The 24,315-nt window shown below is 37.2% G+C and overlaps 3 protein-coding genes across 11 annotated transcripts; 1 reads left to right on the forward strand and 2 right to left on the reverse strand.

The window, feature by feature from the left end:
* Window positions 1–542: 542 nt before the first annotated feature.
* LOC126619240 (uncharacterized) lies at window positions 543–7,479 on the forward strand. Of its 3 annotated transcripts, none has more exons than XM_050287538.1 (9): window positions 543–724; window positions 2,418–3,451; window positions 4,104–4,767; window positions 4,879–4,971; window positions 5,402–5,593; window positions 6,401–6,498; window positions 6,690–6,789; window positions 6,933–7,031; window positions 7,190–7,479. In XM_050287538.1, the coding sequence occupies exons 2-9, from the start codon at window positions 2,421–2,423 to the stop codon at window positions 7,250–7,252; spliced, it is 2,340 nt and encodes a 779-aa protein (XP_050143495.1). In that variant the 5' UTR covers window positions 543–724; window positions 2,418–2,420; the 3' UTR covers window positions 7,253–7,479. The 3 variants fall into 3 exon arrangements, with proteins under 3 accessions (XP_050143495.1, XP_050143497.1, XP_050143496.1); XM_050287540.1 differs by having other exon boundaries at window positions 4,107–4,767; XM_050287539.1 differs by having other exon boundaries at window positions 544–724; window positions 4,882–4,971.
* Window positions 7,480–8,124: 645 nt separating this feature from the next.
* Window positions 8,125–10,011, reverse strand: LOC126619241 (uncharacterized). 7 transcript variants are annotated; one of them, XM_050287544.1, is made up of 7 exons: window positions 9,782–9,990; window positions 9,413–9,683; window positions 9,232–9,330; window positions 9,080–9,136; window positions 8,894–8,973; window positions 8,591–8,664; window positions 8,125–8,487 (listed from the first exon to the last, which is right to left on the reverse strand). In XM_050287544.1, the coding sequence occupies exons 4-7, from the start codon at window positions 9,107–9,109 to the stop codon at window positions 8,324–8,326; spliced, it is 348 nt and encodes a 115-aa protein (XP_050143501.1). In that variant the 5' UTR covers window positions 9,110–9,136; window positions 9,232–9,330; window positions 9,413–9,683; window positions 9,782–9,990; the 3' UTR covers window positions 8,125–8,323. The 7 variants fall into 7 exon arrangements, 5 of the variants coding, with proteins under 5 accessions (XP_050143501.1, XP_050143502.1, XP_050143500.1 ...); XM_050287545.1 differs by having other exon boundaries at window positions 8,894–8,970; window positions 9,232–9,683; window positions 9,782–9,995; XM_050287543.1 differs by having other exon boundaries at window positions 9,232–9,683; window positions 9,782–9,991.
* A 564-nt stretch (window positions 10,012–10,575) lies between these two features.
* On the reverse strand, window positions 10,576–14,837 carry LOC126619160 (3-ketoacyl-CoA thiolase 2, peroxisomal). Its single transcript, XM_050287443.1, has 14 exons — window positions 14,574–14,837; window positions 14,295–14,371; window positions 14,080–14,164; window positions 13,798–13,924; window positions 13,607–13,705; window positions 13,437–13,504; window positions 13,190–13,297; window positions 13,030–13,107; window positions 12,808–12,937; window positions 12,627–12,723; window positions 11,956–12,079; window positions 11,766–11,874; window positions 11,117–11,200; window positions 10,576–11,022 (listed from the first exon to the last, which is right to left on the reverse strand). The coding sequence occupies exons 1-14, from the start codon at window positions 14,652–14,654 to the stop codon at window positions 10,910–10,912; spliced, it is 1,380 nt and encodes a 459-aa protein (XP_050143400.1). The 5' UTR covers window positions 14,655–14,837; the 3' UTR covers window positions 10,576–10,909.
* Between the last annotated feature and the right edge of the window lie 9,478 nt (window positions 14,838–24,315).

The raw sequence follows: 24,315 nt of genomic DNA on the forward strand, positions 1-24,315 counted from the left end.
TCCAGAGTGAGAGGAGAGGGGAGAGAGAGAACAAATAAAATGAGTGAGCTTTAAGTTTAAAAACTCTAAAAACTCAATTTTATTTTTAAAGAATATATATATATATATATTTATTTTTTTTAAGTTAGTCTTGAGTTTATTTTTTGAAAATAATCCTATTAAACAAGTTTTTAAGGTGTAAAACCTGAAAAGCGTTTGTTAAAATTCAAGAGTTCCGAACATGTCCTTTTTTTTTTTTTAAGGCAAAAGTGAATCAAAATGATAAAAAAAAAAAAAAAGTCATTTGTCCACAAATATTTTAGTATATAGCTTAGTCCGACACCGTACCAAGTAATTCATTATTCCTATCATGTTCAATCCAAACAAAATCAGTGCAACTTAGTCCATTAAGTTAGTCTAATCCGAAATTGTATGTCCTAACAAACGGGGCTAAAAGATTGAGTGCATTCTAATATTTGGGCCACCGCATCTCAAAAGGCCCGCCAGGTCGACCCACAGTTTACGGGAGAACCTTAAAACCGACCCGACCCATTTTCATTGCACAGGGGAAAGAGGGCTGATGGTTCGGTTCATCTCCCAACAGAGACCGAGATTTTTTTGGTCAATCAACAGAGAGAGAGAGAGATTGGCCACGACTGCATGAGTCCATCTTCCTCTCTTCCTTCTTCTCTTCAAAATCTGGGCTTCTCTTTCGGATTTGAATCCACGACAACGAAAACTTCAGGTTTTTTTTTTCTTAATTTTTATTTTGTTTTAATTTAATTTTTGTTTTCAGCTCCTGAATTCTAAGTTCTTTCTGCCTGATCTGTTTCTACTTTTCCCATTAATTCACATCGTGGTTGGTTTCCATCTGATTGCAATTTTGTATCTAAATTGAGAAACTTGATGTTAAATTAGGTATTAATTATGATTTATTGTTAATATTATGTCTTTTTTTTTTAATTTTTTAATTCTTAATTTTCTCCCATGTTAACTGATTGGGGCTAGATCAATTTGTCTTTCTTAAAGTTCAATGCTTTATGTTTATTTCATAGAATTTGGTACTGTTTTATTTGCTTTCATCTTTATTGATTTATGATTAATTTATAATTTGTTATTTCTAGTATCATGAAATGTGTATTAGTAGTTATTTTGATGTTGGTTAACAGTTGTTCTGAATTTCGTTGTCTACATATAAATGAGACTTGTGTGTTAACTCTAGATGATCTATTTCATTGGGCACCAGTTAAACCGGTATGACAATGAATTAAGCATTTCATTCTCATAGAGAATGTAGATTTGTTATATGAAAGATTAGAAATGCATTATTCCGTGTACTTTTTTATTTGATCACTCTTTGAAGTTTTGAGCCTTTAACAGAATCTTCAGAATCTTCTTTTTCGTGTTAATGCCAGCCCCTTTGGGATTGTAGGCATGTAGAGGGATTGGGAGGCACTTTTAACTCTCATAGTTATTAAACTGCATTCCTTGGTAAAGGTCGGTTTGATCCTAACCATGGAATATTACAAGCTGGGCCATGAATCCATTCCTAATTTACTTTTGAAGAGCTATTGGCTTCGCCTAATTTTAACTATCTTGAATTTTCAAGTTCATACTTCATAGAGGCCTCTCACAACTTTTACAAAGATATCAAATTTATAGGATCCAGCTTCTCTCCATTTGCAGTACCTAATGGCAGGGCAAGTTAAATCTGAACAATAAAATTCACCACCGGGGCCTGATACAGTGGTGCCCTCACCTTGGAAAATCTGGATTCAGCAACTGACCCTTCCATTTGCATGGAAAAGGAGATGAGTCTTTTGACTCTTTTCAAGCGTCATACGGTTCTCCATTAACAGGAGAATATAGTTACCTTTTCCTTTCATGAAACCTGTCACTTCTGCCACATAATCTTCAATGACCACATTGTTCTATGTCTTGGGCCATTACCTATTGTTGTCTTGTTGTAGTTTCCTTCTTCGATATTTTGGAGTATGTAACAATTCTCTTCCAATCAAATTTAATATCAGTTGTCTGAGTCCTTTTAAAATAATTCCAATCAATAACGTGTTCATTATGTAATTCTGGATCTGTAGTGTACTGCATAAAGAGAAAAATGTTGATACTGTGCTGCGTAACTTGTCATATAAATGGCACTTCTCCACCCACTATTCCTAATAGTTATTGAAAATAAAGAAAAGGAAAAAGGAAACGATATTTTTTACTTCTGTTCTAGTTCTAGTAGGTGCTCAAATGCTGTGTTTCTTACAGAAAATGTATCTACAAGCAGCTGGTTAACTTTTTTTTTCCTATGATTCTTAGTAATGTTTTTTTTATGCGTACTTTCAATTTATTTATAGCATTTACAGACAATAATTCTTGTACCAGTAGCAGTTGCTGACTTATTTGATTTTTTAATTATTTTAAACTTGGTGCAGATTATGGAAGACATGGACATCGATCAGGTAGTGGAGGTACCTGACACACCTGATAGATTAGCTTCCAGACACATTCTTGGCAGAGAATCTGTTGGTAAAGTCAGTAATTCATCATTTGTTCGTGACTTGAGTAATCCAAACCTTGTGGATGAAAAATATGTCAATGGGCCAAAAATCAGGGATAATGGGCATAGTAAAAGACTAGTTATACGTCCTCCGAGAAATCTTAGCAATCTTGACAGTAAGAGTTGCAGTAACTCTAATGTTGACAATTCATCTGCTTCCAATAATACTCCCATTTTCCGGAGAGGTACAGTGAGCAAAAGCTCCAGTCGTGAAGCCAAATATTGTACGGGAACTGATAATGTGGACAAAGGAAAGCCTATGAGAATCAAAATTTCTTCCAAACCATCTGCTTGCCAAGGAAATACTCACTTTTCTGATATAGCCAAACAGAATGGTTACACTCAATTACCTGAAAAGGATTTTCCACTTGGTGAATCAGACGACCTTGTAGCCGAAGACAAAAGAAAAGGGCAAGTAGTATCAGACGGCAACTCTTCGGTAAATTGCATTCCAAGTCATTCGGAGGGATCCAGAAATAATTTCAAGGGGAAGGAAAAAATAGATGATAGTGCATTTAATGGTCTGGGTTTAGCTTTGGCTCTTGGCAAAGGAGTTGATCCATCCCTTGATCCTCAACATAGGCAACAAAATCATGTGCCTCTTCATTCTGTTAACCTTCCGAGAGTCAGTGGCCAAAAAAGGTTGGTACGGAATGGGTGTATTTCCCCCCATAATATAGCAACAAGGACTAAACAGTTAGCTGAAAAGCCTAACCATAGTTCCAAGGATATCGAACAGAGTCATTCAGGGAATGTGGATTCCAATGGTTCACCATATGTCGTAGACATAAGTGACATAGTTTCTGAAGACAATAATAGTGAAAGAGTGAAAGGGAAAGGGAAAGGTGTAATAATTCATTCTTCTGAACCAAAGGAGAATAATGCAAGAATTATTCGGACATCTGGCAGGTATTTTGTTTATAAAGCTATTTTCCTGGTTAGATACTCTTTTAAGTAAATGTTCTGGTTATCACTTTCTTAATGAGTAAGATTTATATTTCAATACCTGGTTTAAATAAGGCTGAAGAATTTAAAGGGTTGCTGGTTTACTATTTAAGAGTGATATAAGGGGTTTGCTTCTCAGATTGTCATAACCTTGGCCTTCTGTTATTTTGTTAGTTTTGAAAAACTGCAGTCAACCACACTGGAGCTAAATTCTATATTTGTGTGTGTGTGTTTATCTACATGCGTGTGTGTGTGTTTGTCTACATGTGTGTGTGCGCACGCATGTACATTGGCTTTGGTTGCGAGATCCTACAACCGAAACTTTCTAAACATATGTATATATATGTCTATGTATTTGTATACAAATTTCTAAGTTTGTGATGTGGCAAACCATATTTCATTATCATTTTCTTCCTTTAATAGTTTTGGGCAATGATCACCAAAACCGCAGAAACTCGACAAAAATAACCAGATGTGTCTCCAGCCGACTACGTTAAGAATTTCTTTTTTCCTGCTCGATTGTTGTTGCCAACAGTGTTATTAGCGGCTTATGCTTATTGTTTGTTTTTACCAATTCCTTGCGACCTTATGGCATGATATTTTTATTTTTTTGCAGCAGTCTTGTGAATGATAATAAAGAAGCTAATGGACTCAGTGATCTTGGTGGCGATTTCAATGGTGGCTGGAGAACTACACGTAATCGTTCAAGGCAAATAGATCATTTCTTGCCTTATTCAACCGAGCATTTTCCCAGGAGAACCAATGGAGTTGGAAACTTTATCAACCAACATCAAAATAGGGTAGATAGGAGGGATATCAGGAGTCGAGGAAATCAAAGGACTGAAGGTTTTGTAGAAGATCTAAATGCAACTCAAACAGCTTCAGGGCATGTGTCTGAGCTAGGCTGGATTGCTGGGCCATCTCATGCAGCAGAGACAGTTATTAAAAGGCACAAGAAACGGGGATTAAGTTCTGGAAGTCATGCTGAATGCTCTTCACCGGTGTCTGTTGACTCGGATATTGTCTTTCTTGGGTCATCGGAGGCATCAGAAAGTTTAAAATCATCTAGGATCCAGAGACCTCAGTTTCAGGGGGCGTCAACTCGAGTTATTGAAGTTGATGATTTGTCACCTGCTGCAGGGCACTCTGTCGCTCAGGGTATCAATTCCATGAATGACGATTGTGATGCAAGGGCAAGACAACTAGAAGCTGATGAGATGTTGGCTCGTGAACTACAAGAACAATTATACCATGAGGTGCCCATTGCTGGAGGTGGCGAGGTCAGTGCTTTGTTGTGGACCAGGTTGTGTTTGTGTGTTTTGTATATTTGTGCATGTGGACATTCTGATGCTTGTCTTTTACCAAGTATTTTGTATCTGTTCACATTGTAGCAGGTTGATGAACATCTAGCATGGGCACTGCAGCAGCAGGAGGAGAATACTTTAAATACTTATTCTAGAGGAAGTGACAGTTCATCACATCGTGTGAGGGAGCCTCTTTATTCTCTGTAGTCTGTTGATAGCATGGTTTACAAATTATAAGTGCATTTATGGTGACTTCCACATGATTATTTAGAACTATTCTGATACACATGGTTGTAGGAATGATATCATATCACAGAGATGAACAGATCATTTCTGCTGTGCCAGAGGCCTGGGCTTCTGTCCCTAGAACTGAAAAAAGAAGTTATTATTTCTTGTTCATGCAAGCATTCTGAAATTCGGTCATTGGACAAGTGGTTGCATATGTCGTCGTTTGATCTTAATTGACTTTTTTTTTTTTTATTAATTTCCTGTTTTAAAACCAATGCCTTTGTGCCTTTGAAAATGGACATTTATTTCTCTATGACTGACTATGATTTATGCTGTTTGGTAGCGGTATTTTGTATTAATTTTTTTTTCTTATGTTATGTAGAGAGGCTCAGCAATCTTGCATTCAAACAGACAACCCCTGCCAGAATCTTTACAGAACCATTCCAATAGGAGAGGAACCCGGGCTCGAGACTCTTCCAGCATGGCACAGTTGAGGACTCGCTTTCGCAACCAGTCTAGAGTACCAACTAGAGGAAGAAGTCGGCGATTTCCTTCCGACATGGATCTAGAAATGGTAATTCTTTTTATCCCTTTTATTTCTTAGAGCCTGTTTGAAAAAGATCAAAAAGAGAGGAGAGGAGATAAGGAGGAGGAACGAAAGAATTTAAAGGAGAGAAGAGAAACAATAACACACAATTGTTTATAAATAAGGCTAAAAACAATTTTAATGTTTTGTCGTTTCTGGTTTTATCTATTCCCTTCCGCGTTTCTTCACTTCTCTTTTTCTCATCTGTAACTCTCCTCATTCTTGTTATTTGGGAACCAAGAAGAAAGATGTTATGAAACGGATCCTTACTGCCTGTTTCTTGCTTGCTGTGTTTGATGATTAAATATCCCTTGACGAAAATGGAACCTCTGATTGTCTACTTTTGTTCGTTTTGATCGGATGATCAAATTTCTCTTCAAGGGATTGAGTTTTTCTTTTGAATTTTTTGAAGTGTCATGCGCCCTTACACTGGGTCTTTGTTCTAATGTCCCTTTAACTTTGAAACAATCAATGTCCCCCTGAAATTTAGGTTGTCCTAAACAATGCCCTTCACTAGCTTAAGCCGTCACAGGAGCATGTACGGGTCACATGAAATGACAAGTCATACCAGAAAGTTATTGAATAACAAGCAGGTAGCATGTGTGAAAATTTTTCACTCTCTGCAGCCACCCAACCTCAACCTTCTTCTAACCCATCACCACCATACTTCCCCATCTTGACTCGCCCCAACCCCCTCCCCAACTTTTTTCCTCCACCACACATCGCTACAACTTCCCCTGCACCCTCTCTTGTTTTTTTTTCTTTCGTTAAACTAATTTATGCTATTTGATGCAGACATTTAATGTATTAGAAGCTTTAGAGGCTGCTGTTGAGGACTTTAGTGATGTGGGACTGAATGCTCGCATGCTTCGAGTTCAGAGGGATTTCAATGAGTAAGAGTTTTTTTCTATTTAACCATTTATGTCTTGCTTATTCTCATCTGAGCCTTGTATCATGCTAGACTTTAAAATGATACTTCTTTTATCAAACGGCTTCTTACATTAAGATTTTGGGCATGGTTAATTATTTTTAAAATCTCAATTCAAATACCAGTTAACTTTTGCATCTTCATTTTTTTTTTCAGCAATGACTACGAGATGTTATTGGCTCTTGATGAGAACAATCATCAGCATGCCGGTGCAACAGCACATCAAATTAATAATTTGCCACAATCTACAGTTCAGGTAGGTGGAGTGGAAGTTGAACAATTATTGAAAATAGTAACCTATTTACTTCTAAGCTTCTTGTGGCGGGCGATATTCCCAGCCATCATATCTGCATGTTTACCTGCTGTGAAGTAATTGTTTGTGGTTTCTTTGTTGCACAGAGTGACGCCTCTGAGGAAACTTGTGCAATTTGTCTGGAAACCCCAACCATTGGAGAAACAGTTCGCCATCTACCTTGCTTGCACAGATTTCACAAAGATGTAAGCACTCCAAATTCTTGTTTAATTAGCTTTCTCCAAGCAAATGAAGCCATCGATTATCTTACTCTTGTTTTTGTTGGTTTCCCTTCTTTCTCTCTCTCTCTCTCTCTCTCTCTCTCTCTCTCTCTCCTCCCATCTGTTTCTCGTTTCATTTTCAGTGCATTGATCCATGGCTTGGTAGAAGGACTTCATGCCCAGTTTGTAAGTGTTCCGTCACCTAGGTTGCACCGCGACTCACCATTCAGGGTAGCTTGTGACAACAGCATCTTAATTATGTTCGTGGGGTCAAGGCAGTCGTAGGTTCATTTTTGGTTTTCTTCTTAAGGATGTTCTTAACAACTTGTTCAGGTGGTAACATCTGGTCTTCTGCTCATACCATAGAAGAAAGCTCAACTATACCTGTGTAGCTCGATACTCGAGTGATTAATTTAATTTCCAGGCCTGATTAGATCCGGTTTTTTGTATTTAACGTCGATGCGGCTATCAGCATAAGTTCCGATGCATAAGAGTACGAATCCAACCTCATTACTGGATCGATGCTCATTTGCGTTGGGAATGCCCTGATTATTTGGATAGGATACAGGTACGCATTAAGGGTAATTTTGGTTTTGGCGAGCATTGTCCGATCTGCGCTTCCGATAGCGCCCGGCAAGAAAATTTGATAAAATGCTTGAGTTACTCAATTTTTGAGAAAGATGCAATGTTGAGTTTTTGCAAGATCTTTGGCTTCGCGGTTAAAATTTCACAAACCACGCTCGGATAAAACTTCGACAGTAGAGGCAAAGTGAGGAGTGTCAAGGGGTTAACTAACAAAATTTGAGTTCCAAGGGATTACGTTCGACTCGAGTTGAGTTTCTAAAAGAAAAGAAGCAAATACGGGGTCGGGAAAAGTCAAGGTTTTGTGTTCGAATCTCCTTTCTCGTTGCTTAGTGTTAATTATCTATTATTTGTCAAAGAGAGCACTCGGAGATAACCCCAAAGCAGAGTGGCAGTCCTTTCGACTTCCACGCAGCTTCATCTCGTGCAATGCAATGATCAAATGAGGTCTCTCACAAACCTTTGCTCAAGTTGTGTCAGCAAATTCAAATTCATGTTCTAAAATTAAAATTAATTTAGCATATTCAAACTTGATAGTTTGAAACCATAATTTTGACTCACGTTATTACCAAATGTCATCGCATTCTTTTGAAACAAACGAAAGCAAGGAGAAGATTACAACGACATAAAACACCTCGAGGCTCGACTGCCTTATATTGCTCGGCTACACATTCCTTTTTCCTCCGAAAGAATGATTAGCAACAGTAATCACTATCCTCGACCGTCTTAAAGCAAAGAAAATCCAGCAGCATCACAGTTGCTGCTAGTAAAACATGAGATACACACGCGCCTCCCTTATCTTCTCCACTGTAGGTCATGCGACGAAATCCATCTTCATCCACTGCAGACATCAATGCAACTGCAACCATTGCAACATTAATCCGAACAACTTTATTTGTAATTTGGGAACAAGTTAGCTGGATGATATCATAAAACAAACAATGCGTTGCAGTGCTACTCACCACTTGCAGGTATCCTCCACCGAATACAATCAACATCAAATTCTCTGGGTGTCGTATCAGTGAGAACATGGTATCTGCAGTCACAAACACCGGGAAGGCCATAAAACTGCGTGACAACCCCTTCATCTTATGACTAGTTAGTCAAATGAAAGAAATGAGCTTGGCGTTGGCTTTTGCTGCAACAATCACATTTTCCTTATTGTATGCAGATGTCATATTACACAATTTCCAAATTAGGTGAAGGTGTCTTATATCCACTCGTGGAAAGGATGTAAAACATATTTGATGCAGAAAAGTTGTTACTGGTAGTCTGGTATATGATCTTCCACAATTTCCAAACGTCTATATTGCGTGGTTGTGGTTCGCAATCCTCCCAAAACCTGCTGAAAATATATCAAAACCATAGATGAAAAAACTACGACAACAATCGTATTCCATTGTAGCAATACGAATCAAGATGACTAAAGCACAGAGGAAATGACAACTAACTTCGTCTCTTGGCCATGTCATGTCAGGCATCCCGGACTTATCCGTAAGCTGAAGCGTCTGCGCAATAACATTCATAGAGACTCAAACTAGAACAGTGTGTATCCATTGAATGCACAGGACATAAACATAATTTGATTAGATACCATTCTTACCTTGTATATTCTACCATTACAAGGGTCTAAGAGACCAATGGGCTTTGAAAATCCTGGTTTCCTGCAAGCATAAATGGAAGGGGAAACAATCTTGCCCCACTGCAGCAGTACAAATCAAGATGGTTAAAGCACTAGTGAATTGACAACTAACTACCACCTCATTTCAAGAGTTATGTCACACCTCGTAGCAGCACCGAGTGACAAGGAAGAAAAACGTATCTAATTCACTAGCACTGAGTGACGAGGAAGAAAACGTATCTCACTCACTCATGTTCTTACTCGTGACAGATCAGTGTGTATCAAGTGAAGAAATCCATCATCATCCTTATTTTCCTCATCAACTGCAGACATCAAGCCACCTTTGACAGTGGAAGAATTGGAGTTATCAAGTGTTTCTACGTCCTCGGAGGAGCAGTTCTACTTTCTTTTTTTATTTGAAATAATAGGAGTCTCTCCATAAATGGGGGTAAGGCTAGCCGACATTCACCTCTCCCAGACCCTGCTTAAAGCGGGAGCCTTGTGCACTGGGTACGACCTTTAATAGGAGTACAAAATAACTCTCACTATTTTCTTCTCCCTGTCTCTAAGCTCGATATAGCTAATTGATATTTTTCTTCTCTATTCCCCTTCGTCTTTCTTTCCTCTCCTCTTCCCATGTCTTCTTCTCTCTTACTTTGGACGATTGTTTTACAGGCGTGCCTTTTAACCTAATAAACCTACCCAGACACTTTCTTTGACAAGTTCGTAACAGCATGAGTGATCCACTCAAACCAAATAATAAATGGAAAACGCGTGACCATTCATATGTACAAGGAGGCTTTTTTGCCTTGTTGAGAGGGGTTAGGCAAATCATACCCCACCATTATCTTAGTCAAAAGTAAATGTTTCACTCCGCAACAACATGAATTATATAATTAATTAATTATTGAGCAAACTTATATAATTATAAGCCTTACCTATTTGCCTAATCTTTTGAGGGACAAATTTTTTGAACAAGGCAAAATGGGCAGGCAAACCGCCACGTTAGCCGTCAATGTACAAATTTGCCTTACAATTTTTCAATGCTCCAACAAATTTCACCTTTCCGTTCCTACTTCTATTATATCACTCTGCTGTTTGCTTTGGAAGGGAATTGTAAGGCGGTGAATGAAAAATCCAACGTTATCCTTTCCTTGCAAAAATTCTCACTTCCCCTCAATTGATATTTTGGAGACGTTTTCATTCACTATTGTGCCATTATAATTTCACGTAATATTTTCATTTCATGCTGATCTACTCGAGTTACGAATTTTTGTAATTTATATGTCCGCCATAAATAAAGCGATATTTAACTCTCTATACACGTGACTCAAACTTTAGACATTACATAATAACATAAAAAGGATGAATGCGTTCACCATCACACTTTAAATACATAAGAATATTTGCTTCACTATGATTTCTCAGTATGTCAAACATTATTAAGAGGAATTGCAGAGACAAACTCTGAACATAAGATAAACAACAGCACAGATCGAGCACAAGGAGGAGATCCCGATAGAGTTCGCATCTCATGACCTATTAGAGTAAATAACCCCATATTAAAATGCAGCAACCTTATTGCAACGCTTCATTATAATTTGCGTTCTCAACCCTACATTATTGACAGGAGCGTGACGATGTTCGATAGATATTCCTTCTACCTAGCATCCTTGGACAAAAGATGAATGTGGGATTCAACTTTGCGCGCATTACACAGTCCGTCGACAGAGTCCCCCCTTTCGAAAACAGCTGCTGCCCCCATCCCTGTGCCTGCATTTTCCAAATAACAGCCATTGTTAATACTTGAAACGGGCAATAATATCAATGCTCCCGCACACAAAAGAGAAGGGGAAGAATTATTTACCTATGCACATTGATATCACTCCAAAGCGGCAGTCCTTTCCACGTCGCTTCATCTCGTGCAATAAAGTGGCAACAGCGCGAGCACCTGCAATGGTCATACGAGGTCTCAGTACACTCCACAAACTTTTGCTCAAGTAAATAGATTTCTGCTAAGAAATTCAGATTTCGTATTCTGAAAATACAATTTTAATAAACAGTTTAATTCATGAATTATGGCACATTCAATATTTTTATTAATATGTAGACTTCAAAATTCCAATCCGGACAAATTTAACAGACAATTTAATCTGTTAGCAAACCGAAACCATTATGTTTATCTTTTACAGATACGAACGCTATACTGAAAGCTACGGAGAGGCAATAGGGAAATCTAATCGAAAACAATCCAGAACCTACAAGATCAAAGAAGAGGTAGAAACTAAATATATAGGGTTTAAGCATGGAGCAGCTTCCCATTTAATTGAAATAAAACTCTGGCTACTAGTGTAAGAGTAAGGGTGCCAAATTACAGTTTCAGAAATAGTTGCTAGAGAAAATTGGGAATTTATGTAAAATATTCAACCCTTCAGGATCCAGTAACCTATAACAATACTGGAAGAAACTAAAACACAATGCAGTGAGCCATACAAAGTGGAATATTAAGTATGTACCTGTTGCACCAAGTGGATGCCCAATGGCAAGTGCACCTCCATTAACATTGATCTTTTCTGGATCAAGGCCCAACTTGTTACGGCAATAGAGATATTGGGATGCAAAGGCCTGCACAGAGGGGCATTTTTTATGTCAATTTATACTTGCAATGCCTAAAATCAGATGCAGAGATTCTACACTGATTAATACCTCATTTATCTCAAAAAGATCAATATCATCAAGCTCTAAACCAGCAGCCTTGACTGCAGCTGGAATTGCAACAGCTGGGCCAACACCCATGATGGCTGGATCCACACCAACAGCAGAAAAACTCCTGCAGAATAAAAACAGGGCAAAGTTATAAACTTTCAAAATAGTGCCAGCTCATTTAGATTAGCTTGGGAGGCAAAATAAGTCTTTTCAGAAACTACAATATAATTTTAGAGGAAGTGAGATCCCAATTCAATAGCCAACCCTCAAGTTCTGAAATCCTTTTCATATGCTTTTAAGTGAATAGAAACTGATTAGCTGTGAGCCTGTGAATTACAAAGACTTATGTAACATAGAACCAAGTGCCATTTTGGTTTATCCCAGAAAAAGTTGCTTGATTGAAAACCAAGGTTCACAGCTTTAGTAGATATAAAGTAGCAAATCCAATAAGCATGCTGATAGAAATAAACTAGCAAACCCCAAAGGTACAGAAAAATATGCTGGGTATTGAGTCCTACAAGGATAGACACTTCTGAGCCTGCTTGTTGAAAAAGTAACGGAACATTGGACTCCCCAAATCTTAATTTCACCAGAGGCCGAAATTGCAGGTCAAACAAAAAAAGGGGAGCCCCTACTGTCCAATAGATGCACGACTTCAACGAGAAGCATACCTGAATACACCCAGAATCGGCAATCCTTTTTGCTCAGCTACGCTTCTCTTCATCAAGAGAACAGCTCCAGCACCATCACTAACTTGACTAGAGTTACCTAAAAAGGGTACACCAAATGATGATATTGAATAATGCGATGATACTTTTTAAATAAATTGATTTATCATTTGTCAGAAGGTACCAGCAGTGGTGCTCCCATCTTTCTTAAATACAGGCTTCAACTTCGCCAGGTCTGCCAATGTTGTGTTCCGAATCCCATCATCAACAGAAATTGTAACAGGTTTCTCCTCACCAGATTTTGGGTCGACAATCTATTGTAATCACTCAAATCAGTGCCACATAAAGACCATGCATGCCCTTGCACAAATGCATGCAAACATAAATAGCCAAAACTGTACATTACCTTGGTTGCCACAGGAATAATTTCGTCTTTAAATTTACCAGTAGCAGTAGCAGCAGCTGCCTTCCTATGAGAATCAACCTAAAACAAGTATTTTGAAAAATCAATAAACATTGACAAAGCAAAGTAAAATACACCAAACAGAAAGATTTATTCAACTTACCGCAGCCTGATCTTGCTCCTTCCGTGAAACTCCAAATCGATGAGCAACATTTTCTGAGGTGATTCCCATAGGAAGAAGGCAATTCTGGGCTTGTTCAAACATCTTCACCTGACCATAATGCAAATTTATGAATCTTACAATCCTGTTAAAGACATCAATTGTGCAAGGAACTATTTTCTAAAAGGGAAATAAAGGACAGAAAAGAATGTACAGGGGAGAGAGAGAGAGAGAGAGAGAGAGAGGCTACTTTAGGGTTAACTGATCCTTCCCATGCCATTGGATTTGCAGTCATAGATTCCAACCCAGCTCCAATTCCTGCATCATAATCCGAGAAAAGGTAAACTAAAGATAAGGATACTTGTCTGAAGTGAATTGATCCTGTGATAATTACAAAGAAAAACCTTGACAAAGACTAACCAATATCATAAAATCCTGCCCTTATAGACGCAGCTACATCAGCAACGGCCTGGAGCCCAGATGAACATTGTCTGTTCACGGTTCTAATTGGCACAGTCTCTGCACATTATAGCCATCATGCGCACGAGTAACAATTAACAAACAGTTGAGATACTTAAGGATCATTACATTTGCTTTCAGGGTATACATACCAGGGAAGCCAGCATAAAAGGCAGCCATTCTGCACTCACTAGCTCTTTGAGATCCTGGAGCCAACACTGTACCCACAACAATATCTCCAATTTCACTTGGGTTCACATTGGTCCTTTCTACAACTGCCTACAGCAAGAAATTGTTGTCCCAGTAAGAAAAAAAATATACTTCTTTCTATCAATTCAAGATAACAATAGTTCATGGAATAATACTTGTTCCTATCAAACTTCACCAGAAACAAAAACAAGAAAGCAAAAACGAAGATAATGGTAATAACAAACCTTCAAAACAGGTGCAAGAAGATCATCAGCATGAGTATCCTTGAAGCCGCCGCGTTTCGCCTTGCAAATCGGAGTCCGATAAGCTCTGCAAGCCAAAAATGCTCAGAATTGTCACCCAAAAACATCTCAAAAATCTCTACGAATCGATACACATACAAAATTGAACCTGATCGAGGAGCATCAGGTCATATCATTTGGGAAAATAAACAACTTACGCAACAATCACCACATCATCTCCGAACACGTGTGTCCTCGCATATGCAGCGCTGTCCCCAGCCGCACATGCCGATGCCTGATATCAAAAATACGCAAAACAAATCTCCCAAAAATTAATAAACCACCAATTATTCCAGTAGTCTGTCGGAGGATGAAATTTGAATCCGAAATCGGTTTTATCAAATTACAGAGCTGGAATTCGATCGAATTCAAATCAAATCAAATTAAGGTTGAATCGAACTTTGGGGATGACGAAGAGGAGAAAGAGAGAGGCTTACGGAGAGAGAGGAAGAAGAGTCGACGGAGGGAGGGCGGAGGTGGTCGAGCAGAACACGCTGCCTGTTGATCGCTTTCTCCATTTTTGGTGCTTCTGCGCCTTTGTGTCTGGTGTGAAGCTCGAAAACTGAGTGAGATGGTCAGACAAGCAAGCAAATGAAGGGCCGCGTCTGTTTGGTATTTATACAAGTGATAAATGCCGGTCCTCGGCCTGGGCGGTTCAGATCTGTCTCGGCCAATGCATAGATGATTCGGTTTTCTAACAATTATCAGATTTTGTTAAATTTTCAGGTGTGACGTACAAGCTCTGCAAGTGTTTCACTTCCACCCTTCCCTTCCGCGCGTGCTTTTGCATTTTATATTTATATATTTTTTTATTTATTTATTTATTTCTTTATTTAAACCTTTTGTTTCTTACGCGCTTTGGACGGGCGTGGGCTTTTATTTTGCAATATGAAAGCGAAACTATGGGAATGCGTGCCCGCTTGTAAAATGGAAGATAAAGACGGGGATATTCTTTTTATCCTTCTGGAAAACAGTGCTATCACAAACTAACAGCTCAACATTATTAGGGTATAAGGTTATCACCAACCGAATGATGGCAGATAACTCGTTTTAGCCTGGATCTTTAATAAATTAATATTTTAATGCACAGTGCATGGTCATATTTATTATCATCGCCAACCGAGGGTCAAAGGATCATAGGGCTCGTTTTCGCTCTATCATAAAAAATCATCTTCAATCGAGGGTCAAATGGCCATAAGGTCAAACATAATTTATTATTTAAATTTAAAAACTACAACAACTTAAATTTAAGGGTAAATCTCAGTTTACTACCCTCAAGTTTCGTGGTTTTCAACATTTTGTACATGAAGTTTTTTTCGTCTTAGAGTCATATCTAAAGTGTTAATTTGTTGACAGTCTAATACATCTGTTAGTTTGGCTGTTAAGTTTCCCGTTAACTGATGATGTGGCGCCCATGTGGACAATAATTGGGCACCACATGGAAATTCCAAAAAGAAAGAAAATGGTCATCTTTTACCTCTCCCGTCCTTCCCTTCCTCCCTTATCCCTCCATTCTCTTCTCTACACCAACCCACCAAATCCCAAGTTCCTTCCAAACCCTCGCCACCGAGTCATTTCCCTCACTCAACTTGCCTACTTCACGGCCACCATCTCCGCCATCAACGACATCTCATCCTTTGCTTCCAAATCATGGACCCACCTCCACAGCGGTGTTGTAGTTCCTGAAATTTTCTCTGCCTTCCCGTCTCTTTTCTTCCCTTCTTCTTTCTTTTTCATTTTGATTTTCCTTTTCCATTTCCGTTTTCTTTCATCTCGAAAGAAACCCCAATTTTTCTGGGTTCCCAAAAGAAACCCAATATTAGTTTATTTGAAAAAAAAATTCTTTTAACTTTATAGTTTTCTAGAAAATTGGGAGGATTTGGGTCTCCTCCACCTACTTCAAGTTTGCATTTTCTAGGTTTTTCTTCTGGGTTCACAAAGAGAAGATCCATACTTGAAAATACCAAAATTCTTGAATCGATTCCAACCAAAGCCCTTTTGGATCAAAACCTAATAGATTTGTACCTTTAGAATTTGAAAAATATAACCCTAAATTGTTGAACCCACTCTCCAAATCGCCCGAATAATCAAGGAGGACTGCCTGAATTTGCAAAGGTTAGAAGCAACGACTTGGATTTTTCTCACTTCTGTGCGAGGAAGAGAATGAAAAAAAAAAAAAAAAAAAAAAAAAACAAGAATCTCGGAGGAACCACCAAAACCTCCAAACCATCCGTCCGTCCCTCGCCCCCCCTTCTTTTCCCTCCCTTCTTCTCCCTCCCTTCTCTCCTTTGCACAAACCCACCAAATCCTAAGTTCCTTCCAAACCCTCGCCGCCGAGTCCCTTCCCTTCACTAAGCTTACCACTTCGTGGCCACCATCTCCGCCATCGACAACCGGCGTTTTTCCTAACCTTGTGGTTAAATGCTCCAGCATGCACACCCATGGTTAATGGCTTTGAAAGCTGGTACTAGATACGATGGTGAGGAGATCATGAAATTGTTATCCCAAAAGGTCTTATGGCTACGGTGTGTTTTAGATCTTAGGGTTAGTTTTTCTAATTTTTTATTTTTTATTTTTTAAGTTTATTAATTTTTACATTTTTAATATTTATGTGGGTCCCTATGACACGTGATGCCTAGTCACTATCCCCGTGAGTGCCACGTCATCAGTTAATGGCTGATTTAACAACAAACTTAATGGATGTATGAAAGTGTCCTAAAATTATGACTTTATGTACCACTCTGGAATAAAAAAACTTCAAGTATTAAATGTTGAAAACCAAGAAACTTCGGAGTAGTAAACTGAGATTAATCCTAAATTTAAAAACTACAACTTATATTTAAAAACTACAACTAAAATTAAAAAAAAAAAACTACAACTTATATGTAAAAACTACAACTAAATTTTAAAAAAATAAGGGAAGTATTATTGGCACTCCAAAAATCTCATTCTACACTTTGAACAAGTGTATTTTTCTTTCCTAATATAAAAAGTTTGGAGTGTAGAATGAGATTTTTAGAGTGCTAATAACAATTCCAAAAAATAAACAACTTAAATTTAAAAAATACAACAACTTAAATTTAAAGTCCATAATCAACATCATCTTCATCATCCACCATCGTAGGAGTATAATCGGAGGTAAACAACTGCCGCGGGCTATAATTTCCCTCTAATTGTTTTTATCAAAATAGGCCTTACTCATTTGACTATAATCTGAAGTGTTCCTTTGCATATTCCTATCATTCATCTGTTCTTGTATTTGTTTGACCCGTTCTTCATGCCTACAGTTCATTTCTTCCGCGGCAAAGGCATTTTGCTCCGCCATTAATTGCAATGAGGCCACCACTTCATGTTGAGCAACGTATGAAGGAATTATTTTGTAAAACATGTTCATTTGAGCAACATCATATAGCATGCAATTAACAATTAAAGGCGGAATCATGCTTGTATGCACTCAAAAACAAAACATGACCATGAAATTCAAAGCCTAGTAGATTGGTGAACCAATAATCAACTCAAAACATAAGTGAGTTGAAATTAATACCTTTGTAGATTCCTCTTTGCATAAGCAAAGGCTAATCACCCAAAGAGATAGGGGCCTTCATTCCTTGCTTCTTAGATCCATGGATTTGGATGGAAGAATAGGTTCTCCAAGTTCCCAAAATTGAGAACCTCTAATTCTCGACACCAAGGTTCGATTGTAGAAGAAATGAGTGACCTTGGAGTAGTAGGATTGCTAGATGTACCCTCCAAGGTGTTGGCCTATTTAGAGAGAAAATGGAGAGACAATTCTCACCAATTTTCCCCCAAAATAAACCCTTAATCTTTCCTTAATGAATTTTAGTTATAAAGTCATTTATATAGTCACTTCTTTAAGTGACCTAAACAACCAAAACCCTAATTCATTTCATCATGGCTGGCCATTTAGGGATGTTTGGGCTTTTGGGCTTTAATGAATCTTTATTCATTAAATTGTCATACAACTTAAGTTAATGGGCTTGACGTTCGAAGCCCATTGGGCCTTAAGGTCGAAAACTATCCCGAAGTCTTTAACGAACTTTTTCGTTTGATTAATTAACATATTAATTAATCCTTGCCATAAATAAATGATTAAACCATTTAATCATTCTTACTCATCTCCGTTTAATCTCCAATCTCCACCTTACACGGTGTGCGATCCTTTAGGTTCCTTTTAGCGAGGTAGTGGGCGATTAAAACCATTTTACATCGATTGTGAATTGAAACTATTTTCAATTCTCCCTTTAGTGATTATACACGTTTAGGGCTTCCACAAACCATGAGTGACACCTAGCAGCATATCATGGTTACCCAAGCTAATCAGAAGAGGTTAGAGAACCTATTCAGTTCGAGATTACAAATGCAATACGGTCTTTCTCTAATCTAATACTCTTGACCACATTGTTTGGTTTGATAGTTTATTTTCTCATGTCTACTATCCAATGTGTGTCTTGTGCTTATATGAGTACCATGAATGTGATTCGGAACGCATTCCCTAATCTCATTCATACTCTGATCAGAGATTTAAATCATATCATAGAGTATTCTCCCTCAAACGGTTTGAAGGTTAGAGATCCCTTGTTGCGCATTCACTTGTCTCCATAGCTAAGTCACTTGACCCCAACGATGCCGTGGACACCCTCCTGATGGAGCGACTTTGACATAATCAAAGATCAAGGTCTTAACCACAAGACAACTATGATGCCTCAGGTCAAAGGACTACTTTGCATTATCCCAACCATGAGTTCTCATGTGACATGGAATATGAGAACCCTTCGTTGATCGCGTTCAGTGAACTCATTCTCTATTGAGCACCTACCGTACTTGTCTTGATGTCACACACACCAATGATTCGAGACTAATCACTCTCCCTGAGAGAAGACATAGTACGTACTGATCTTAACGGACTGTCAACGCCCAATTGGCAATCCTATGATCAGGAACGTTTAGGATGTGTCTACGAAAGAATGGTCTCATGAATCTAACTTCATTAGATTACATTCTCCCAATCACATATTCCTTGGACTTTATCGTTTAAGCATATAACATTTATATGAGACGGCTCAAACAATAATGTATGCCCTTTATATGTAAAACTAGATTAGTTTAGCATGTGAAATGTCCGTAAAGTATCATCACATGATTGGCTTTAGGGCACATTTCCAACAATCTCCCACTTGCACTAGAGCCAATCAGCTTGGTCATCTTGATGATACCTCTTCTGTAGTCATTTCATAAATGGCTGAATAGTAGGCCTAGGCAGTGGATATCTATATGTGTTATCCACAAAAGCAACCTTGAGAATAACGACGTCACCATTATACATGATTCTCAATCATGTGGTTTAGTCTCTCATTTGTGTTCGGATCTTGATGAGACCTTGATTCCCAGGCTTGAGCTATCGCCCCATTAGTGTCATACACTTTCTGGTTGGAACCGAATAGAGAGTTCATAAATGAACTTTCCCATCCAAACAACATTGTTGTAAACTTCTATATGGCAATATATCTTGCATTCATAATGGAACACACTAAAGTCATTACTTTAATGTTTCCATCCAAATATCTCTTTAGTCATAATAAAGAGATATCTGTTTATCTCTTCATTCATAATGAAGAAACATCCAATGATGGATTAGATTCATAATCTAATACATTTACGCTTCCATTACGTTACTTTGATTCTTCCTCGATCTTTGAGGAATTTATCCTTTAGTATTTCTTAAATACTTAAGGACTCACTTGACAGTAGCCATGGTTCTGATCCTGGGCTTGCACTGATATCATCTTGTACCGTTCTAGGTACAACTCATATCAATGTTTTTCATACAATATGAAATACATAAATCACCTTTCTGCGTATGCATAAAGGATTCAATTTACGCATTATTTCTTTGGGAGTCAAAGGGGCACGTTCCCTTTGAGAAGGGCAACTTGCTAGTCTCACTAGAATCGTCCTTTTTATTGAAGTTTATCATCATATGAGAAACTTCCTAGCATCCATTGTCTATTATTAGGGATTGATATAATCCAATTATATCATGAAATATATCATTATAGATTTCCATCCCATGTATATAGACTATATCTCCCATATACATTCTATCTTCATATAATGTATTAAAGTCATAACTTTAACGAAGAAGTATTCTTTTCATTTCCAAAATTAATATATCATATATATTTAAATTTTTACGAACATGATTAACTCCCACTAATCTTTTGTAAAACTAGTAAACAAAAGATTCATTTACATCTTTATGAGAAATCAAACGATTTGATCCTTTTTCTCATAAAATGCAAATAGCTCCCACTAACTTGCTAAGATCCATGATGGATGGGTCTCTACAACTTACATGTCTTGTGATTTATAGTTTTAGACATATATTATCAAGACTATCTTAATAATGGTTTCGGAAACCCATATTATGTCCAAACATTGAATCACCATTTAGTTGTAGCTAGCAATCTTCGAATTTATTGAAACTAAGACTACATCAAAAATGGTTCCTTTAAAGTCAACCATTTTATTTGATCGTAGTCACCTTAAGCTACCAATTAGCTTTGAAGGTTTCATTATTTCGAGTCAAATGGTACTTTACCATTTCCTTGAGTATATATCGTATATGCACTCAATGTAGTCATAAGGATTTTCATTTTTATTTCTTTCGAATTAAGAGGTGCAACTCTATGACATAGTCATAAAGTTCAAAACCATTCAACTGAGACGGTTTATAAATCCTTATCGACTACCTTGGAGCTTGTGGTATAGGAACTAGGTTGTTATATTTGTTGATTACTTTCTTGTCTCTCAAAGAACCCATTCTTTGAGTTCTATCTCTCGTTCATTTGCTTTTAGGCAAATCACATTGTAGAATTACAATGAACTACCCAACAAAACAACATTTGTTAGTTGGTTTATAGAAGCGATATCAAAAAGTTATTTAAGGATATCCTGCAAGATTGTTATCAAACAAATATTGCTTATTAGCACACAACCCCAAATCTTAACATGCTTAAGATTTGTCTTTCTTTTCAAACTACATCTTATGGAGTTATGAAAATATTGGAAGATCTTCTCATTGACAATCATATTGTTTTAGAAGTATATATCCTATATATGGGTAATAGATAACATCTAACGAACTAAATCTTATTCTAGTTCGTTCTTCTCCTAATGAAGAAATACATTATCTTATGATGCTATTTTCCTTGATATCTTTCAAGGAAACTCATCTAAAGTGTTACCTTTCCTTGGATCAAATCTAAGGAGGTAAATACTTTAGACGTCTTACTCATCAACTTACATTACTTGAATTCTTTGAAACATTTGCAAAGTATTCGGACTTGTGTTTATTCAAAATAAACTATAGTCCAACCGAGAGTAATCTTCGGTGAATGTTATCCAACATGAGTAGTATTATGTTTGTGGACATGTGCCACTAACATCTAAGTGAATTAACCTCAACAACTTTGTGATTCTTTCTTCTTTCCAAAAGAATAAAGATTCGAACATTTCGCCTCTATACAATTTTAACAAGAAGGTATTGGATCCGGATCTAACGATCCAAAGCATCCATCTTTCACCAACTCATAACTTATGTTTTTAGAGGAATCACAACTTAGTTGGGATTAGTCACTTCCTTGCAACCTTTTGGGTTTTAAGCATCATTATTTTCTAAACAGTTAACACTACCATATTATCTCTACTATAGAGATAATTAATTAGATTACCATAATCTAATCATTGATTAATAAAGAACATTGTTTCGTCAAACAAAACATTTATCCATTTCACATAGTGACGGAATTTAGTTCCTTAAAATTGGAATATAAAGACAATCTATGTTTTTCCAATTTCTTTGGTAGTTCATATGAGGAAGTAAGTACCATCTGCTTTCGCAGAGATCTACATTTGATTCACGCTTCGAATGTGAAGTACTTTCTCTTCTCTCATTAATCTTCTACTTCTTATTAGCCACACTTTTACAACGATTGTAAAACATAGTTACTAATACGGAATCATGCATTCAAGTAGAAGAACCAACTGTTTTGAACTATTCAAGAACAATTTACAACACCTTCGAAAGGTGTGTCCTTGACACTTGCAAGACATTTCTTGCAAATACTCCTTCCAATGTCCATCCTTTCATAAAGAAAGTTTGTTCCCTTGGAGTTATTTATCTTCTTTATTTGACTTTCACCTTTGACTACATTAGTCATGGTCCCTAAACTCCCATTATCTCTCTTGAAACCTTTTTCAATTGTGTTATACACATCAAACAATTTTGGAGAGTATGTGGTTATTTTTCACTATATAGTTTACAATAAACTTAGTGAATGATTAGGATAGGGAAACAAAGGTGAAGTCCTTGCCTAGTTTCCGTCTCGTTAAGTGGTTTATCACTTCAACATTCAATGATTCAAAATCATCATAAGTCCATGTTAATGGACTATTTTTGTCAACCAACCATTATGTTCTAAACATAATTACAAACCTTCAAGAGTTGTACAAGGCAACTCTCATTTCTTCATACAACAATTTGTAAGTGAAGAATCATGGCACATAAAGTGTTCATGCCTTTGTGCTTTCTTCTCAAGTTCTTTGTTCATTTAACAAAGAAACAAGCACTAGTGTTTGCATTGACTAAGAGTTGTTCAAAGCAACTCCTATTTCTTCATACAACAAATTGTAATTGAAGAATTATGACATTTAAAAGTGTTGTCCTCTTTATGATAGACCTTTTCTAACATATTCTTCTAATGATACATTATCAATAGTAAGATTGTGAGGAAGAGACTACTTAGATACATATGCAATCCTTTTAAGACATTCTTTGGGATTGTGGTACCTAAGTACGGAAACTAAAACATTCGGTTTTTATTTGTCAAGTGTTGGATAGCGTTTGCAAATATATTGGTAATCAAATACATAACGAATATAAATTGATTGATTTTAAGCCATTTGATTCGGGTCTTTAAATCAAATAGCATCACCCACTATTTTTGGCAAATTCCATACCCCTCATTGGAATTCGAGAGTTTTAGATGAAACTCTTAGTAGGTTATGGGAGGCTCACTATTACCAAGCCCACCTCAGAAGAACTCCATATTGGCTAGCAACAATAATAATGAGAGAGTACGCTTACTCATTTGCAACTAATGCAAGTACCCATCTCGTTTGGCCTCTAGAGAACGATGCCTCAGAAGAACTCCATATTGGCACCATTGCACTTAGTTAAGTCATTCCCACCATGCTAGTTCAAGTAGGGGTTCAAGAATGACCTCAGAAGAACTCCATATTGGCCACACTTGTTGCCTACCTTTCACTTCATCATATGTGTATAGGCTTCTCCTGAATGTAAGCACATACTTTGCAACCCCAGAACTGGACGAATACATTGTACGAGTCACACACGATTGAAGCCTACCACGGTGGAAGGCCACGAAAAAGTGTTCAAAGCACTCTCACGCTTATCAACTTAATAATGATTTGGTTGAGGGTTTTTGGTCTCATCACATATAAACATACATTTTAATCTCTATTAAAACAATTTTGGTCCTATTACAACTATTGGTCCATCTCATTGTTTTAGTTGTACATAATACTCCCACTATGCTTTTAAAACGTTTTTAAAGCAAGAGTATATGATACTACTAACATAAACTTTGCATTCATTTGATGGACTATATAGTTGCCTTAGGGCCTTAGGATGATTATGAACCTTTGTTTAGATTCAACACGAGCCTTGTGTTGAATCTCGGTCTAGGAATGGTGATTGATTTTAGTTACGCGTTTAATCACATTAAGGCGTGTTGTCTTATGGGCGTTGGACCCAATTACTTCATTTTCATGCATATCATATAAAGCAAGAAAGAAGTACTTCAAAGTAAAGGTGAGCTTATGCTCATTACAACATTTGCATATAACAAATTACTTTAAAGTAAAGAAGAGCTTAAGCCCTTTTACAACATTTGATCAAATCAAATTACAACCAAAATCTAATCTACACATTCCCATGGTTCAAACAAATTTGAAACGCCTTTCACATAGCTCAATTATATTAGGCTTAGGTTCATAATCACCCTTTAATTAATTAACACTTTAACTAATTAAATGAATGCAACATTTTCATTTGGTTTTTGTATCCATAAGATTGAT

This window comes from Malus sylvestris, chromosome 4, assembly GCF_916048215.2.
Source record: "Malus sylvestris chromosome 4, drMalSylv7.2, whole genome shotgun sequence".
Lineage (NCBI taxonomy): Eukaryota > Viridiplantae > Streptophyta > Magnoliopsida > Rosales > Rosaceae > Malus > Malus sylvestris.

Excerpts from the sequence above, each read along its gene's own strand:
- LOC126619240 (XM_050287538.1), top strand. The coding sequence starts at position 2,421 with ATGGAAGACATGGACATCGATCAGGTAGTGGAGGTACCTGACACACCT. Across the intron at positions 5,594-6,400 it reads CCGACATGGATCTAGAAATG|ACATTTAATGTATTAGAAGC; the intron begins GTAATTCTTTTT and ends TATTTGATGCAG. Across the intron at positions 6,499-6,689 it reads GTTCAGAGGGATTTCAATGA|CAATGACTACGAGATGTTAT; the intron begins GTAAGAGTTTTT and ends TTTTTTTTTCAG.
- LOC126619241 (XM_050287541.1), bottom strand. The coding sequence starts at position 9,154 with ATGAATGTTATTGCGCAGACGCTTCAGCTTACGGATAAGTCCGGGATG. Across the intron at positions 8,665-8,893 it reads GATCATATACCAGACTACCA|ATACCATGTTCTCACTGATA; the intron begins GTAACAACTTTT and ends TTGTGACTGCAG. Across the intron at positions 8,488-8,590 it reads GTGGAGGATACCTGCAAGTG|TTGCATTGATGTCTGCAGTG; the intron begins GTGAGTAGCACT and ends CAATGGTTGCAG.
- LOC126619160 (XM_050287443.1), bottom strand. The coding sequence starts at position 14,654 with ATGGAGAAAGCGATCAACAGGCAGCGTGTTCTGCTCGACCACCTCCGC. Across the intron at positions 13,706-13,797 it reads CTTTTATGCTGGCTTCCCTG|AGACTGTGCCAATTAGAACC; the intron begins GTATGTATACCC and ends TATAATGTGCAG. Across the intron at positions 11,023-11,116 it reads AGTGATATCAATGTGCATAG|GCACAGGGATGGGGGCAGCA; the intron begins GTAAATAATTCT and ends TGGAAAATGCAG.